Source organism: Oreochromis niloticus, linkage group LG14 (genome assembly GCF_001858045.2).
Source record: "Oreochromis niloticus isolate F11D_XX linkage group LG14, O_niloticus_UMD_NMBU, whole genome shotgun sequence".
NCBI classification, from domain to species: Eukaryota; Metazoa; Chordata; class Actinopteri; order Cichliformes; family Cichlidae; genus Oreochromis; species Oreochromis niloticus.
Window position 1 is genome coordinate 8365531 of NC_031979.2, and position 16859 is coordinate 8382389.

At 41.8% G+C, this 16859-nt stretch overlaps 1 protein-coding gene across 2 annotated transcripts; it reads right to left on the reverse strand.

Annotated features, from left to right (window-relative positions):
• Positions 1-4927: 4927 nt before the first annotated feature.
• On the reverse strand, positions 4928-15677 carry rinl (Ras and Rab interactor-like). 2 transcript variants are annotated; one of them, XM_005454289.4, is made up of 11 exons: positions 15371-15677; positions 14929-15094; positions 11038-11149; positions 10358-10430; positions 10127-10215; positions 9921-10003; positions 9410-9629; positions 7943-8623; positions 7473-7790; positions 7251-7385; positions 4928-6448 (listed from the first exon to the last, which is right to left on the reverse strand). In XM_005454289.4, coding segments are annotated over exons 1-11 (2319 nt in total). In that variant the 5' UTR covers positions 15373-15677; the 3' UTR covers positions 4928-6008. The 2 variants fall into 2 exon arrangements, with proteins under 2 accessions (XP_005454346.1, XP_005454347.1); XM_005454290.4 differs by lacking the exons at positions 14929-15094; positions 15371-15677 and adding an exon at positions 14115-14438.
• Between the last annotated feature and the right edge of the window lie 1182 nt (positions 15678-16859).

Below are 16859 nucleotides of genomic sequence, written 5' to 3' on the forward strand. Positions count from 1 at the left end.
GCCTACAGCACACACACTGTCCATCACACTGTCTCACTGTTTAGTCAGGCCAAAAGAAGGAGGGCACAAAAGTCAAAAGGGGATAACAGGATGTTTTTCCATGAGACATTTTATATAATTTTATATAAATGTCTCTCCCTGGTGAAGCGCAGAGTCTCTCCAGGGGATGTGGATAACCAGGGGAATGAATGAATGAATGAATGAATGAATGAATGAATGAATATGGTTTGTCTATGAAAAATAACATCTTGATGGTGCCGTATCTGACATTTAGCATATCACGGAGTGGAAGGGTGTGGTTTTAAATATTTGAGAACCTCCAGCATCAACATGGGAAAAGATGAAGAAATGCAAAGAAATGTCTCCTTACCACTGAAGTTTAAGCCTGAGGCCTTTAGATTCTTAATCCATATAACCTAAGTGTATAAACATGTGTGTTTAAACAAGAAAAAGTCAATAATATCAATATTCATTCCTCTGACTTTTGAAACAGCTGAGTGGTTTTCAAATGACACGCTGTTTTTATAATCTGTGACAAAAATCACACATTTTCTTGAATTTTCCCCCCTTAGCATCAGAAAATAATATTAATAATAATAACCAGAAATAATCACGCCCATCAGTGCACGGGACTTACTGACACATCAGTCAGAACATAGCTTCAGCTCGTGATCGGCTAAGATCAAGTGAGAGCGTTTTCTTTCACCAGCTCAGACTCATTTAGAGGGTGGGAAAATCCTTCTTTCTGTTGACAAATGGGATGAAAACAGAACCAAAAAACTGTGATGTATTTATGAGTGTCTGCGCTTAGAGGAGAAAATCTGCTGTAGCCCGTAGAGGTGTGTAGTTTGGCATTACAGTGGATTTGAGCCATACAGCGTCACAAATCAGATTTTTACTTTTATTTTCTTAATGCATTAAAGCTCAGTTTGTGGGAAACATTTATTATTTATTTATTAAATTCACATAAGATCAAGTTATTCTGATTTTTATTGCAGCACCGGTGCAGTGTTGGACCTTCATATACATATTACTACACTCCTTATGTTTCCATCATTTCAAGACTCGTCTTCTTGAATTTGACCATTCAAGTTATTGAAGCAAAATGAACACTTGTGGAAATGTGCATATCTGTGTGCATAAATGTGTGTGTGTGTGTGTGTGTGTGTGTGTGTGTGTGTGTGTGTGTGCATAAACATTGCACAGTTCCATTTTAATATAAAGTCTGTGTGGTTGAGCAGGAGAGAGAGAAAGAGAGAGAGAGGGGGGATGAGGAGGAGGAGGGTTACTGTGGTGGTCATTAATCATTCAATTACACACCTGTCAGAGTTCAGACAAGTAGGAGAGATGGGGAGGGGGAGGGAGTGAAAGAGAGAGAGAAGGGTAGAGAAAGAGAAAGGAATGGAGGAATGCAGGGGGGGACTGAATGACAAGGAGGGAATGTAAAATCTCCACGAGGGTTAAAAAGAGAAAGGGAAAAGGAGAAACTTTTATTGTGGGCGTGTGAATGAGCTGTGACGGAGGAAAGCTGTTGTACGGTGACGGTCAGTCAGAGGCTGCAGTAAAGACAAAGACCCTCACACGCATCATAGAGGGACGAGTGACATGTGAGGACAAGGAAGAGCACGGCGGTAAAGATGCTCTGCTGTTCAACGGGATCGCTGAGCTCAAAGTGAGACATTACAAGGTGCACTGTGGGAGTTATGAAAAGCAAAGGAGGGGGAAAGAAGTATATCTTTATTAAAAATTCAATTCAATTCAATTTTATTTATGCAACACCAAATCGCAACAACAGTCACCTCAAGGCGCTTTATACTGCAAGGTAGACAGAGAAAAACCCAACAATCATACGACCTCCTATGAGCGAGCACTTTGGCGACAGTGGGAAGGAAAAACTCCCCTTTTAACAGGAAGAAACCTCCAGCAGAACCAGACTCAGGGAGGTGCGGCCATCTGCTGCGACCGGCTGGGGTGAGACTGTGAATAATTTTTATTTACTGTCTGCACTCCCTGTCTATGTAATGTATCAAATTAAATGAACTTACTGTACTACTGTCGTGTTAATATAGTGAAGAAAAACTACAATATTTAACTGAGTAACTGAGTTACTATGTAGTTGTGGTAAGTAATATATAATGCAGATATTTCAGCGAACATTAATAAATCAAACTTTGTTTTCCTGTCCTTGTTTCTTTATATGTGAGCAGCCCACCAATACATACATGTGTGCGTGTGTGTGTGTGTGTGTGTGTGTGTGTGTGTGTGTGTTTGTTGCAGTTTCCGTGTTTAGCTGCAGTATCTCAAACGCCTCAGGCCACAGCCATCTGTGCCCCCTCCCACATCCCTGCCTTACGCTCTTCATTTCACACACACACACACACACACACACACACACACACACACACACACACCACAACCACCTCTGCCACTGCCAGTGCCATATATCTAATTTATGGCAGTGGTGAGTGAGTTGCACACACTCATGTATGCATAATATATCACATATGTGAAAGGACTTTGTGTGGGAGAATGACACGTACTGGCCATGTATGCTTTGGACCACAACTCTATCTTCAGCACTTCTTAAAATATTGCCCACCGTGTGTGTATGTGTATGTGTGCATGTGTGTGTGATATAGACATTCACTACAAACATGCATACATGATTCAGTGTGTATCGCAGCATTTCTTGCTCTGTCCACCAACTATCACATACTGATAGTATGTGTAAAGAAAAAGGGAAATTCTGTGTGTGTGTGTGTGTGTGTGTGTGTGTGTGTGTGTGTAAAGGCCAGCTGTTTCTGGGCTTGCCATCCACATGCAGGCAGAATGCCAGATGTCTCATTAGGCAAATTTGATTGGCTCGGTCATTTAGAATGCAGCGATGAGACGGTTCCATATGTGCATGTACATGGAGCTGTGTGTGTACATTTACATGAGAGGCCCTCTGCATAACTATTCACATGTGTACACGCTCAATGTATGTGCATTTATTAAGTATTGTGGTAACATTTGAATTTACAAGCTGTTAATTATATTATAACAACAACAATAGCAATGCAATAGCAAAAAATGTGTCATGGATCATAGGAAAATGTACAAGAACAATAACTACAGACTGTAGATTAAATTACAATAATGAATGTAAATTCTACTTCTGTCTTACAAGAACTTCAACCGTGCCTTCCATCCATTTTTTTTTTTTATTTTTTTTTTTGCTGCAGCATTTTTATTAAGTTTTATTTATACAGCATCAATTCAAAGCACTTTATATGGTAAAGTTCCTACAATAATAGAAGAAACCACAATCATGACACAACCCCCTTTGAGCAAGCACTTGGCGACAGTGGGAAAGAAAAACGTCTTTTTAACAGGAAGAAACCTGAATGAGACCCAGGCTCAGGGAGGCGCAGCCATCAGCCACAACCAGTTCGTGGTAAGGGGAAAAAGAAGAGAGCAGAGGAAGACAGGATGAAAGGCAAACTACAGGAGAGAGAGTCAGAGTTTAATAATAACTAATGATTAAATACAGAGTGGTGTATAAAGAGACAGGGAGCGAAAGCAGATGAGCGAAGAAGAAATCATGGGAAGCCCCTAGCGGCCTAGGCCTATTTATGACTCCTTTTATTTTAATTTTTTAACTGTGCTATTTTTCCACTAAGTGTACTTTAAGTGAGGTGCTTCAGCCTTAATTTTTAGTTTATTAATAGCCACTTCTTAAAGTCTCAACCAAGTGACAACCTTGAAGACTAAAAAAAAGCTGATGGACCAAAAACTAGATTTTTGAATGACCACTTGAGGGTGGCTCCAAAAATGAACCACAAACTGCCATGCAACATGCCAAACGTTATTCAGCAGATTTAACATGCTTTCAGCTGTCTGGGTTTCAGAAGTTGCTTTTTAGTAGAGGCCTGTAGAGGCTCTAACTTACTTACTTACTTAAAATTGTGCGTTATTCGGCCTGTGGCCACTTCCTGACTGGGTTCACCTCAACTTAATTAAGTCAATAAAGTCTTTGCACTTTTCAGTGCAACAGTTTAACAAATGAATTGGCTTCAGTTTGCTTCACTGCTTTTACAGCAGTGAAGCAAATTTGGTAAATTTGTTGAATTAAGTTCTAGTATCTTATGTGTATACTTCTTAGCACTTAACAGCAGTTTCTGTGTAATGCATGAATCCTGTCTATTGATGCACCTTGCAAACCAAGCCAGCATTAGCTGACAGCTTACCCCCAACGCCCCCGTGCCCAGTGCTGAACTTCCACCTGTCACTCTGTTTTTACAGGTGCTTTAACTTGACTTACACATTTAGTGTCAATGACTAGCCTAACACACCTCCTTTCAAGTCTCCTTTCAAGAACCTCTTCAAATGTGACTTGCAAGTATCTTTTCATTATCACTTCAACTGCAACTTTTATAGACATGCCATCTCCCTTACATATATGCAAATTTCGTTTTGACTCCTCCCTTTCAGTCTTGTAATTTCGGTTGTCATTTTCAGCTTTGTCTCGCGCCCAGTGATTTATTCCTTACTTACCTGTTTGGTGCTATAGCTTCTGCTTCTGCTGACGATTATACTGTGCCAAAAGGGGCACACTATCACTAGTACTAGTAGTAGTAGCACAGTGATTTTAACTTATGTAACTTAGTTTAGTTTCAGCTTCCTCTTCAAGAAAGCGCCAAAGCCACCAACCAATCAAGGGGCTAAAAGTTGTTCATAACAGAGAAGGTTGAATGCTGCCCTCTAGTGGCCCAAACTACGGATGACCTTTACTATAGTGTAGAGATAAGTGATAATGGTGTTACTGTAATTGCTTTTTGTGGGGAGTCTGTGGATTTTAAGTGTTTGTGCATTACTGTGGAGACCAGAAACAACACAGCACATGCCTTTGCAGCAAAATGCTGTTAGAAAAGAGCCTGAGACAGAATTGAGAGGATCAAATGATTCAGTTTTATTTATTGATTATTTTATTTTATTGCCACTTTAGGACAAAAGGAAAAGACATGCCCATGGCACTATCAAAGTGTTACTGCTAACACCATTTAACGCTATTAACAATAGAGTTAGCAACACTGTCCAAGTACATTTTAGCATTTCATCCTGGAGCAAGCTTCTGCAATAATAACAATAATAATAATAATAATAATAACAATAATAATAATAATAATAACAATAATAATAATAATATACTCTATGAGCAACACAAAGTGGGACTGCATTTACCTGAAAACAGCTGTCTGTTGTAGGTGGTGCTAAAAAGAGCAGAATAAACTGCACAGCCTAAGCAGACTTTTTTTTAGACCTTAATGACTTCACTCTTTTAGCAGGCTACTGCTTTAATATGACCACATTTAGAAATGTCGAATGATACAAGTTTAAATTAATAAGCATGAAGGATTCCAACCCAGGGCACATGTTACAAAATGCAACCACTTCCTGGTCAGGGGGGTTTATGAAATGTGATAAAGCAACTGTATCAAATACATTGCTTATGTTTAATATATACTGTTAATTGATCAATGTGATCAATTACTAGATTTAACCCCCCGGAGTATGAGGGGGAACACTGATCTATGTGACACATTTACACTGATCATGGTGGCCAAAAAAGCTCCCATTAATCAAGTCTCTAGTGGCAAGTTTTGTCTTTACAGCTCACTTATGACATTAAACCCGTTGTCATTTAGACCAGTGCTTTGAATCTTTTTGGAGTGTGACAAGAGAGTGGTGTCCATGTGTGACACCTCTTGTTACACTTTAGAAGAAAACAGCTCAAATTTAAGAAATGTCGCTTTAGTATCTCATTCATCCTCTCGACTTGTGACACTCCAGCTTTATCATGAGACCCAAGAGGATTCCCAATCCTCAGGCTCAGTTAGGCACATGTTAGTAACACATGTCAAAAGCTTCATTTACCTCTTTGCAAGAATTTCAAAAGGTGAGAAATGGCTTTGACCAGTAAGAACATTTTGAGGGTCTTTGACCTTCTCCTGACGATGTGCATCTCATTATAATGCTCTGTGGTCCTCCTCTTTTCCTTCACCAGAAGTCTGGCTATCTTCCTGTTTGCTTGTTTTTTCTTCTTCCTGAGAGTCTGAAGTTGGACTAGTAGGCTGTGATTGGTCATTGGCTCCTTGTTCCCTCCCTGTCTCCTCGCTCAGTGTCTGCAGAGCCTCTGTGTTGCTTTCTTCCTGTTCCTGTGACCCCTCCATACTAACAGATGCATTTTCATTTTTGCCTTCATCTTTACTCCCATCCCGACAAACCTGCCTCCGAATAGTCCGTCTGTGCTTGCTGCGACGCGACTGGTTACAGTGCAGTGTGCGTCTGCGATGCCACTGATTGAGAGACTGTTGGGCTTCCACACTAAGCTGACGGGCAGCCAGTCGTGGGCGGAAACTGCTGATGTAGTAGAGAGAGGCATATAGAGTTGTAAGGTAGTAGCCACCTGTTGATATGGGGATACAGAAAAAGGTGACATTGAGTGACACAACCTATAAGCAGTGGGGAAACTACAAAACTACAGCTACAAAGTGTCATCATAAAGTTCCATACAAGTAGGGGGGACTGATTAAAACCAAAGCTTAGGTCTTGGGAGTGCACTAAATGCTCATATTTGTTTGTCTTTTGCTCTGTGTCCCAGGCATACAGCTCTAAGGCTGTGAGAACAGAAACCCCACCCACTTGCTGTTTCCTGTGTGCAAGGGGGCAGCCAATTAAAAGAAAGTTCACTTAAACGAAGAGGAACAGGAGCTAAAACTGTTTGTTTTTTTCAAGACAGCTGAAAAACTAAAGTGCTGCACCAAGGACAAAATTAAGAAAACATAAGGATTATTTTAAGCATGCAATGCCATATTAGTAGTGCAAGAATAAAATTATAAGGGTAAGACCCTCTATAGTGTCATCTTTAGACTTTAAAAGGCCATACTTTTTAAGTTCATGTACATCCAGCCATGTGCAGTCAGGATGTTGGAGGACTGCACGAGAGCAACTCCTCCATCAAAATTTAAACAGCAGATGAACACACTTGCAGGACTATAAAATAGTCCTGCAAGTGTGTGCCCTTAGTCCTTAGTCACATCGGCCTGAAGACTAGTGAGCAGCCATCACTATGGAAAAATGTGCAAAGCCAAAAAACTTACTAAGTTTCTGAGTAAAGTCAGAAAAACTTCTACTTAGTTTCAAACATGATTTACTAAAATGGAGCATCACACTTCCTCTACATTGTCTTTGAATTATAATTGGCTTACCCTCTCCTTGTAGCTGTGTGGGATCCAGTAGTTCCATCATGTAATCTGTGTCTACCTGTAAGGTGGTCAAGTTGCTACGGAGCAGCACCCACGTCAGGCAGGGCAGGAAATCATCTGCTCCATACACTTTACCTGCTGTGAGAAGAACATGACTTTAAGTGGATATATCAACCAAGTGACTCAAAGTAGAAGAGTAGTATTTACAAAACACTGCCAGGCTACCTGAGCTAGCATTGGCACTCATGCTGTGATAGATGCTCTTGCAGACTTTGAGCATGATCTCCACTTTCTTGTTTGGGGAGTAGACATCGTGCATATTATTCCATTTCTGCTGGATACGATCTAGCGTGATGGAGTCAGGAACTCCGACTCCTGCTGAACCTCCTAGTTCAGTCACCTCGTTCTTTTCCAGCAAGCGCAGGTTGCTCTGGAGACGCTCGAGGGTGCCATCATTGGTTCGAGAGGTTTCTATGCAGGAGTAGAGGTGGCTGGAGACAGGCTTCAGAGCCACTTTGTGGATGGAGAGCTCCACCAGGGTGTCTACACCAGGATCAAAAGATAGCATAAGAGATAATTATTGGAGCACTAAGCGTTCATCCACTAGGTTTCAAGAATGCAAAATATATATTTTGTCATTTATGCTGACAACAAAAACCTAAAATCATTTTTGTGTTATGTCACAGCCCACTCACCAATCTCTGAGTCGTTTAGGTCAGTTATGCTATCCAGTAACATCTGGATTTCCGCATATTCCAGCAGTGTCTCCCTCAGTGATGTGAGTGATAATCTCACTTCCTGTAAGAACTCCGACCCTGTGACACCGCTAGGATCAGTCCCTCGCTTCGATGTCATCTCCACAAATCCCTTCACAGCCTCTGCGAATGCAGCACCTTTCCTCTCACTCAGCTCTTGCACACGATTGGACAGTCTTTTTTTCTGGCTTACCAGCCCACCCAGCGCCTGGCCCACGGCAGAGAGGCGATGTAGGACCTTATCAGCCAAACGGTGTGCTGAAGGGTGGTGATGTGGCGAGCTTAGCATCTGGGGCTCCATCTCTTCCTCTATGCTGCTGATTGAAATCGAGTCAAGCTCGAGTGATGGAGGCTGGAGCAAGGAAGAAGGCCTGGGTGGAGGCAGCCAGACACCATCCTCAATCCAGGACACCCTGTGAGGAGACTGAGGCACGGGGCTGCTGTGGCGCTGCAACTCAGGTGTTCCATTTCTGGGGGTGGAGGAAGTGGATGAAGGTAGGCTCCCCGTGCTCACTCTCTGAGGCTGGGAGATTACTAAATCCCGACTGGGCCGCCGGAGGACCACCCCTGATGGTGTTTGCTCAGCTGGTGCTGAATCAGCGGAACGGGCTCTGGTTAAACCTAAATAACATCACAGTTTTTTTTAAATGAATTTAACTGATCCCACTTACTGATATCACAAGTGACATAAACAGAGAAACAGGACTGGCATTTTAACTATTTCTGGAATATGATGTACCTCTGACAGTCTCAAAAACAACCATAGGAATTAGTTTTGTCCACTTGCTGTGCAGGGCTAACTTGTCAGAGCTAGCGATTAAGGAGTTTATTTCACATTAGCAACATTTTGTCTGACAGTGTGGTCAAGCCAAATATATGTGCAAGTGTGGAGCAAGATGACAGAACAGCTGACGATGATTAAAGCATTTTAATAAGTGCTAACCCACATGAATGCTTTTTGTGGTGATATTTAGTTTTAAAAGCTTGCACAAAGCCACTTCCTGTTTGCACCAGACACAGTGGATTTTTTTCTCCCTCTGACCTGCAGGAACAGCGTACTCTCTGTGGCCCAGGACTTCCTGATTTAGAAACTCGTAACTGTGTTTTACCCTCTCACACATTTCAGCAGAACTGACCAGGACTGCACGTCTCTGTCCGTGTACAAAATGTATAGAAAACACAGTTACGAGTTTATTGGTAGGCTTATTTTCATGAGGGGGAAAAAAAGGTTTTTAGGGGTTTAAACAGAAACTTTAAGTTCAATGCGTCTCCTGATCTGGATAGATAGAAACATTGTTTTCCAAAACTGTGAGGGGAAATGAAACTACACTGTCTAACATCGCTGTTCATAACTGAGAAAGCTTTTTTATTTTGGGTGAAATGGCCATCTGAAGTTGGTGCACTGACCTGAGCTTTCTGTATTGGGAGCAGGGATTTCTTGCTCCAAAGAGATGGCTCGTTTACTTTGTAACCCGGCGCCTGCCCATTGCCGGGTGGTGCTGAGGCGTCGCTCTCGTCTGTAATTTGACGGCTGTGCGGCAGCGGGCCTGTGGGTCAGCCACTCATCTCCGTGTTCACGGAGGTAGAGGGGATTGATGATACACAGGGCCCCGTTTGTGGAAGTCAGCTAGTGAAAAAAACGCATACATACAGTGTTAACAGGATAGAAAGCAACATTATTTACACAATAGACACATATAACCACTTTAGAGAGTTAAATTAGCACCTCACATAATATTCTTGTGGGCACCTGAACATTATTTTGGAGTGGTGCTTCTGGTTGCATGATGAATGTTCTGTTTCTGAGACAATTACCAGGCTATTGATTTACCCACTGAAGGAAGTAAAGACACCATTTCCCCTTAAGTCCCTCCCTCTCCCTCACAAAAATCCACACACACATTGATAAGCCACATACCTGTATGGAGCACATCATGCTGCTTGGCTCCCTGTGGGACATTTCATCAGTCTGTTGATCAGGCGGTGTGGAAAGCCAAGTTTCTGCAACGGAGAAATCAGTGAAATTAGCTGACAAGGCTCCTCAACACAGTGTATTTATTTGCGGTTTTGTATTGTTTTGTTGAAGATTATGAAAGGCAAAAGCTCAGGAAGGCCCGGACGCACTAGGTTCAAGCTGTGAAAGACGCTCTTTGTTTGTGTCTGTTACGCTGTAGATCCAGCGAGGAATGTGGAGACAAACAGCCAGCACATCCCTGAAACACACAGAGAGATCGAAGAGATAAACAGACATGATTTGGTTAAACACAGGTTCGAACAGTCTTTCACAACGTCCACAGTTCCACCAATAACCAAGCATGGGGAGTTTTTTATGTAACTGAGACAGGAGAGTCTTACCTGGTCAGAGAGTAGAAGAGCACCAGCTGAGTCAAGTCAGAGAAAGACAGATGAGACTCAGACAATTGGAAAACTGTCAGAGAGAAACAGAAAGAGTGGGCAGCTTTAGTCTCATTCTGAAATGCTCCGGTGAAAAATACTTTCCTGGAAATGCACCAAAGTTTAAACCAGAAAAAAACTAAAAGGGAACTTAAGATAAGCCAATGTCAGAGTTTCATATATTTCCACAGTAGCTTTACAGCTCGATTATTTCCTGGCAGTGTGTGGTTTATAAAGCCTGACGAGGGTGTTGCAGGCTAGAGGAGTCAGATGACCCTTTAGTGTTTGATCTTTTTTAGATACATCATGTAGATCAGTAAGTGGAACAGTTTGGTAAATAAATAAAATAGGTCCAGAGTTTAATGTTTTAATCTGCATCAATCTACAATAACTGCCATGTCTGCAGGTACACAAACCTGAGAAGAGAAAGTGTAACTACCATGACGTTACTAGGCTATTTTCTAGTTATCGGTTCGGTTTGACATCTTTGGCAGAAGTAATGACTCATAAAATAACCACTAAAAATGACGCAGGGAAATTGGTGGCTTGGTCACACAGACACACACACACACACGCACAAGCACATGCACGCACGTGCACACGCACACACACACAGATGTTTGCATGTGGTGTGATCCTACCTGCTCCTGTGCATTTGATATTATAATCAAAGACTTCCTCATTCTGCGCTCCAGCAGACACACACAGCAGGCTTGGCTGAGACGTCACAGAGTCCCGCACAATCAGGAAACTCTGCAGGGAAACACACGTGTGACTCATTTAAAGATTTCAACTGTCACAGAGACCTGTAAAGCAGGAAAACGTTTACTTTTAAATGTTCACGCTGGCAGGCTACAAGGCGGGGCCAGATGGTAAGCAGACAGCAGTAAGAGAACAACTGAGTGATGGGTGGACACTCTTTTAGACTGCAGTTTACAAAGATATGTGTCAGAATTTCTGTGGCAAGAGTCAATTGATTTGATCTCGACGTGACAGAGCGTCACGCACACTGCAAATGTCTAAGGGCTCATGCACTAAGTGCTGATAAGTGTTTGCTTGCCCACTCAGAGACGCTGATATGAATCTGTAGACGACGGTTAACTCTGAGTGAGGAACCAGTGTGGCTTAAGACCGCTCACATCACATGATTTTCTTTAATCATGTTCTATTCTATTCTTCATGTTTTCTTTTGCGCATGCATCAAAACTAAAACCTGAAACTGAGCCCCACACCACTGTTAGTGCGCAAATCCATCTTCATTACAACCAATCAAATCCTGTCCTAGAAAACCTTGAAAACCGAGGATTTCAAAGAGTGGCCCACAGGCCGGTGGCAGGACTCGTTAATATTTCATGCAGCCCTTGAGTCTGACAAGAAGAGAGCTCTCTACTGTGCATTTTATTCACTCACACTTCACAACACATGTGTGATACAGCAGCACACACCACGACCCCAAAGATGTTGTTTCTTTTCTAGCTTCTGTTTTAGCCATCAGAGCCGACTAAACTGTCTTAACTCGTGGTGGAAAAACTATAAACCAGTACAAGAGTGGACTAAAGTAAATAAACACAAATGCTAACACAAAATGCCATCATCTTCCTAACAACCATAATCATAACGATAACTAAAAGAGTTTTATGTGCGTAGTTTCCTGCCCGGCTTTCAACCATATGCTGACTCCTTAAGCTGGCACTCAGGGATACCTGCACTAAAGAAATATGTCATGCAGAAATAGACTGTAAGTTCAGGGTAATTTATTACTGTAGAAGCACAGTAATAGGGATTATTAACATGTAGAGATCATTTATGACAGTTGCCAGTTTGCCCAGTGTAGCATCCTATTAGATTAACCTGAAGGTCAGACCATGCAATGCTCAGAGAAACTGCAGAAAACCCAAGAGCTACATCTCATACTATACTCATACTACACCTCAGTTAGTTACAGTACGATTATAAAAGGACTGAATGGCTTGTATGGAACAGTTGCCAGGAGAAACCAGAGCTTAATTTTGCTAAGTTGGATGTGAACAAACCGCAAGACTTGAACAATGTTCTGTGGACAGATGAGACCAAAGTGAAGGTGATTAGCCGTAATGCACATTGCCATGTTTGGCAAAAACCAAACACAGCTTTTTAGTACAGAAACCTCATACCAACTGTCAGGTATGCTGGAGGAAGGGTGATGATTCAGGCTTGAGAACTGGGTACTTTGCATTACTAAACTCCTCTGCAAGTATTCTAGAGTCAAATGTGAAGCCATCGGTCTGACAACTAAAGCTTGACCCAGAGTGGGTCATGCAACAGGACAATGATCCCAAACACAGCAGTGAATCTACGACAGAATGGCTGAAAAAGAAGAAAATGAAGGCATCGGAATGGGCCAGTCAAACTGCCCACTCTCTGTATGACTTTATCAGTTTGAAGAAATACTTCTGCTAAAGGTGGGTCTAAAAGCTAGAGAATCATAGGATGTACTTTCTGCATTTCGGCTTGATTTCATCAAGCTGATAAATAATGACAATATGACATTTGTTGTCGTTCATCTGAGGTTGCATTTGAATAATTTTAAGACCTTCTAAAGAGCAGATGATCTTTAAATGTGCTGACATGCAAAACCTTAGAAGTGAAAGAGGCTGCACTTTCTTTTTCGCCTGACTGTGAATAGGGTCTTGCAGTTAGGGCATTTATTTTTAGGTTCTTACTCTCAGATCATATCAAACTCATTCTGTCTTTAAACATGCCTTGTGACTAGCTTTTGTAAAGGCCTCATTGAATCAGGCACTGCTGTAACTCGAGAGGGCTAACATGATTTATGTATTTTAACTTAGATGGCATAACAATCTACGAGAAACAGGATCAGTTACAGTCAGTGATGAGGCTAAAATGTTGTACTGCTGACTGAAGTCTCGTCAGTGATGGTAAAAGGCTAATCTTGTTCCTGGTATTTGCCCACTTTAGAAAAAAATGTGAAGTATGTGTGTTTCTGTTTCTGGTGTGAATATCTCAAGAAGCCCTTTCACTTCTTCATGTCTCCTTTCATACACACAGCTTTGCTTTGTCTGCACAGAGACTCGCATCGATCACGCCTTTTTTGGAAGCAATGAGAATAAAATGGCCAGTTGAGACACAATTAACTTGAGCACAGCAAAACGCATGTGATCCCAGGCAACGGCTCTGTCATGTAGTTACATCACCACAGCCAAATTCAAAGGTGCTCTTTAGACAAGCACACATTTACAAACATGTACAGAGGAAGTGGTTTTCAGGCTCTGTGTGTACAAAAATAAAGACTGACAAGCTTACTTGAAGTCACCAAACTCTGAGCACAGAAACACACAGAAAGACAGCAAAAACGGCGGCAATTAGGAAAAATATATCTTCCACTGATTCATAACAGCCGTCTTACTGTTTGCCATTCATAAAAACAAGAAGAAATGAGTCAATTAACCCCCCCCCTCCCAACATCTGATTGAACAAAAGTCAACTACAACCTCCACAGCATTCTGCTTTTCACATTATGACAGAAAACTAGTCTCTTAGCACTTAATACATAACAAAAAAAGCACACTCCTCCCCCATAACACATTTCTCACGGTTCAACAACTTGTTGCTGCCAGTCAGAGTTTTGCATTTCAGTGTAATTGTCTGCATGTCACGCTTAATAATAACCGAGAACAATGAATACATAAAGCACATACAATGTTACTTTGTTACTTACATTCTCTGCAAGTGCAGCAGCCAAACCCACCATGAAATGTCATTTCCCTGACATGAACTCGCTTTTATTCAGCACTACTTCTGCATTTAAAGCAGTTCTTTGTATTATCAGACCTCAAACAGAAAAAAAAGAAGGAACTACATTTAAGTGACGGAGGTGTGCATGTCAACATTAAGACCCACAAAAAACGCTTGGTTGCTAGAGAAAATTTAAATAATGCCCGCGACTTCGAGCTTGGGAACGCAGAAAGCAGCGAAACTGGGAGAGGAAGCAGAAGAGAGGATCAGAGACAGGACACACTGGGAAGTGGGAGACACTGGCGGGAAACTGAGAAAAAAATAAAGAACTAAGATTTCTTTAGAAAAAAATGGTCTAAAAGTAAATGCAAAGTAAGTAAGTCATTAAATGTAAAGTTCCTTTAAAGCCTAGGAGTTGTCAAAATTTAATCGACTGAGTAGCAGTTGATTAAACTGGTCAAATTCTAATAAAATATGACTATCAAGTGGGCCATTATAGCAAATGCCGTAATGGTCCAATTGGGAAAGTGAATCTGTTGGGCGTTTTTTGGCCTTCGGACAACGATTCTGATCGCCACTGCCGAATGGGACGGGTGGAAAGAAAACTGAGTAGCAGGCAAAGACTAAGATCAAGGACCTGTTAGGAAACAGAGTCATTATTTAGTGTTAGTGGGAAGCTTTACAGGGAGATTCTTGAATGATTTGATCAATCATATGGACTTCATTTGACACACACTGGACGCTTGATGTCACATAATAACAGCGAGAGTCATTCAGTGACTGATGTCTGCTCCTACCCCAGCAGGTGTCCCACAGATAGCAGCGTGAGCCCCCTCTCTGTCCCAGGCTCCCCCGGGGCACCAGGCCTCCTGGCAGCCTTTCAGCTGATCCAGCAGTGACAGTTTCCTCCTGCTGCTCCTCCATGGGATGGCTGTTGTCCCATTAACTGAACTGTGAACAGCCCTGGACACAAACACATTGACATATTTTTGTCTACATCTATGGACATCAGCTGTAGATAATGCAGAAGGTCCATTCTGACAAAGTAAAAAAGACAATCTGGGTAGTTAACAGTGCATAATTCAGCAAAAAAAAAGTATACAAAACTAAGAAAAGGAAATTCAGAGTTTCCTCTAAGACTTGGCTTCTGGGACAGTCATTTTTAATCAAAATCAAGACAATGTTAGACAGAGAATTAAACACAAGCATATTAGTGGTATAGAAATAGCTGGTACTCACATGTGTCGAGCTGGCTCGGTTAGTTGACGTAGCTTCCCTCCTTTACACTGTTAGCAGTTTCTACACATATTGCAATCTTCCCACTCTCGAACTCTTCCTTTCTGCGCAGTGCAAAGTGTTGCTTAAGAGTTCAGAGTAGCTGAAATAGGAAGCAGTCATCTTTCTCACTAACACGTCGTCAAAAGGTTTCTCGGCAAACTTTTCTTAAGTTTCTCAAATTCAGGTATTTGATGTACGGCGCTCATGCTCGCCTGCTTCTGCCTCCTGCTCACGCTGGCATTTAATGTAGTTTCAATTTTCATGTGAATGTTCACGACACCTTCTTCACCCTTCCCTCCCCCCCCTCCAAGTCTGCCTGTGGTTAACCCAGCTCTGACTACAGCGTGGAGAGAGAAAAAACACTGCATGTTCTCTAAAGAGCGATGTGCCTATTTTTTTACTCCCTCTGCAGTACCTTTCTTCTGATCCGATGGTGAACTGTAAAACCATCAAAGCAAAGAACAGACAATGGTCTTAGAATGCTTCACCATGTCTTCATCTCTGTGACAATTATAGACAAACATCATCTGATTAAAGTAAGATCACACGGATGGTTTTACTTTTCATGTGTGAGAACTCGCTCACAGCGGAGAATGGACAAAGTCATTGAGACTCAGTTCCAACAACTGGTGAGAAATGCTGAGTGTGGGATGAGTAAATGGATAAATAAATAAAAGCATGCACAGTGAGATTATTGAAAAAGTCTGAAAGACTGATTAGTGATATAAACGTTTTTTTTTTTCTAAAGACCAGATTATAAGAAATATACAATAAGAAAAATGTACACAAATGAAGGAAATTTAAAGCTACTCCACTTATTGTCAGAGTGCGGTTATCCTTTAAAGCCTGATCTTCTTGGAGTTCCTGGGCTGATCTCTCTGGATCCACCCCTGGATGAAGTTTCCCCTGGTTCCCTCCTTTCTACCTGTTTTAGATTATTAATCATTATTATATCTGCACCAATACTTTGGCAGGCTGTCATCGCCATTATGGTGAACTTTAGGCCACTTTTGTTATTATTATTGTTGTTTATGATCATCTGTCTGTAGTAAATGTTCAAAATAAAGATTCCGTTCCATTTAATTCAATTCAATCCTGTCTCTCTCTCTGCGACCAGCTCTCTTGGAAATCTTGCCTCCTTGGAAACACACCTGTCAGCTGCCTGTGGAAACCTCCATCTAGGCTTGGCCATCTCATCACCCACTCTCTGTAATGTGTCAAGAAGGAGGACTCACCTGATCACCAGCCTGCCCACCCTCTGCCTGTTGCTAGCTTTTGGCTTGCCACCTGCCACCCACAGACGCCCTCCATGACTCCATTCATCTACAGTACAAGTGTTGCAGGTACAGTTACATTTTGCAAACTTCTCGGTCAACACTATGCCTCTTCTGAACTGCTGTTAACTCTGTATTTCCTCTCTGGCAGAGCTCCTCTCCACTAGTTCTTCACA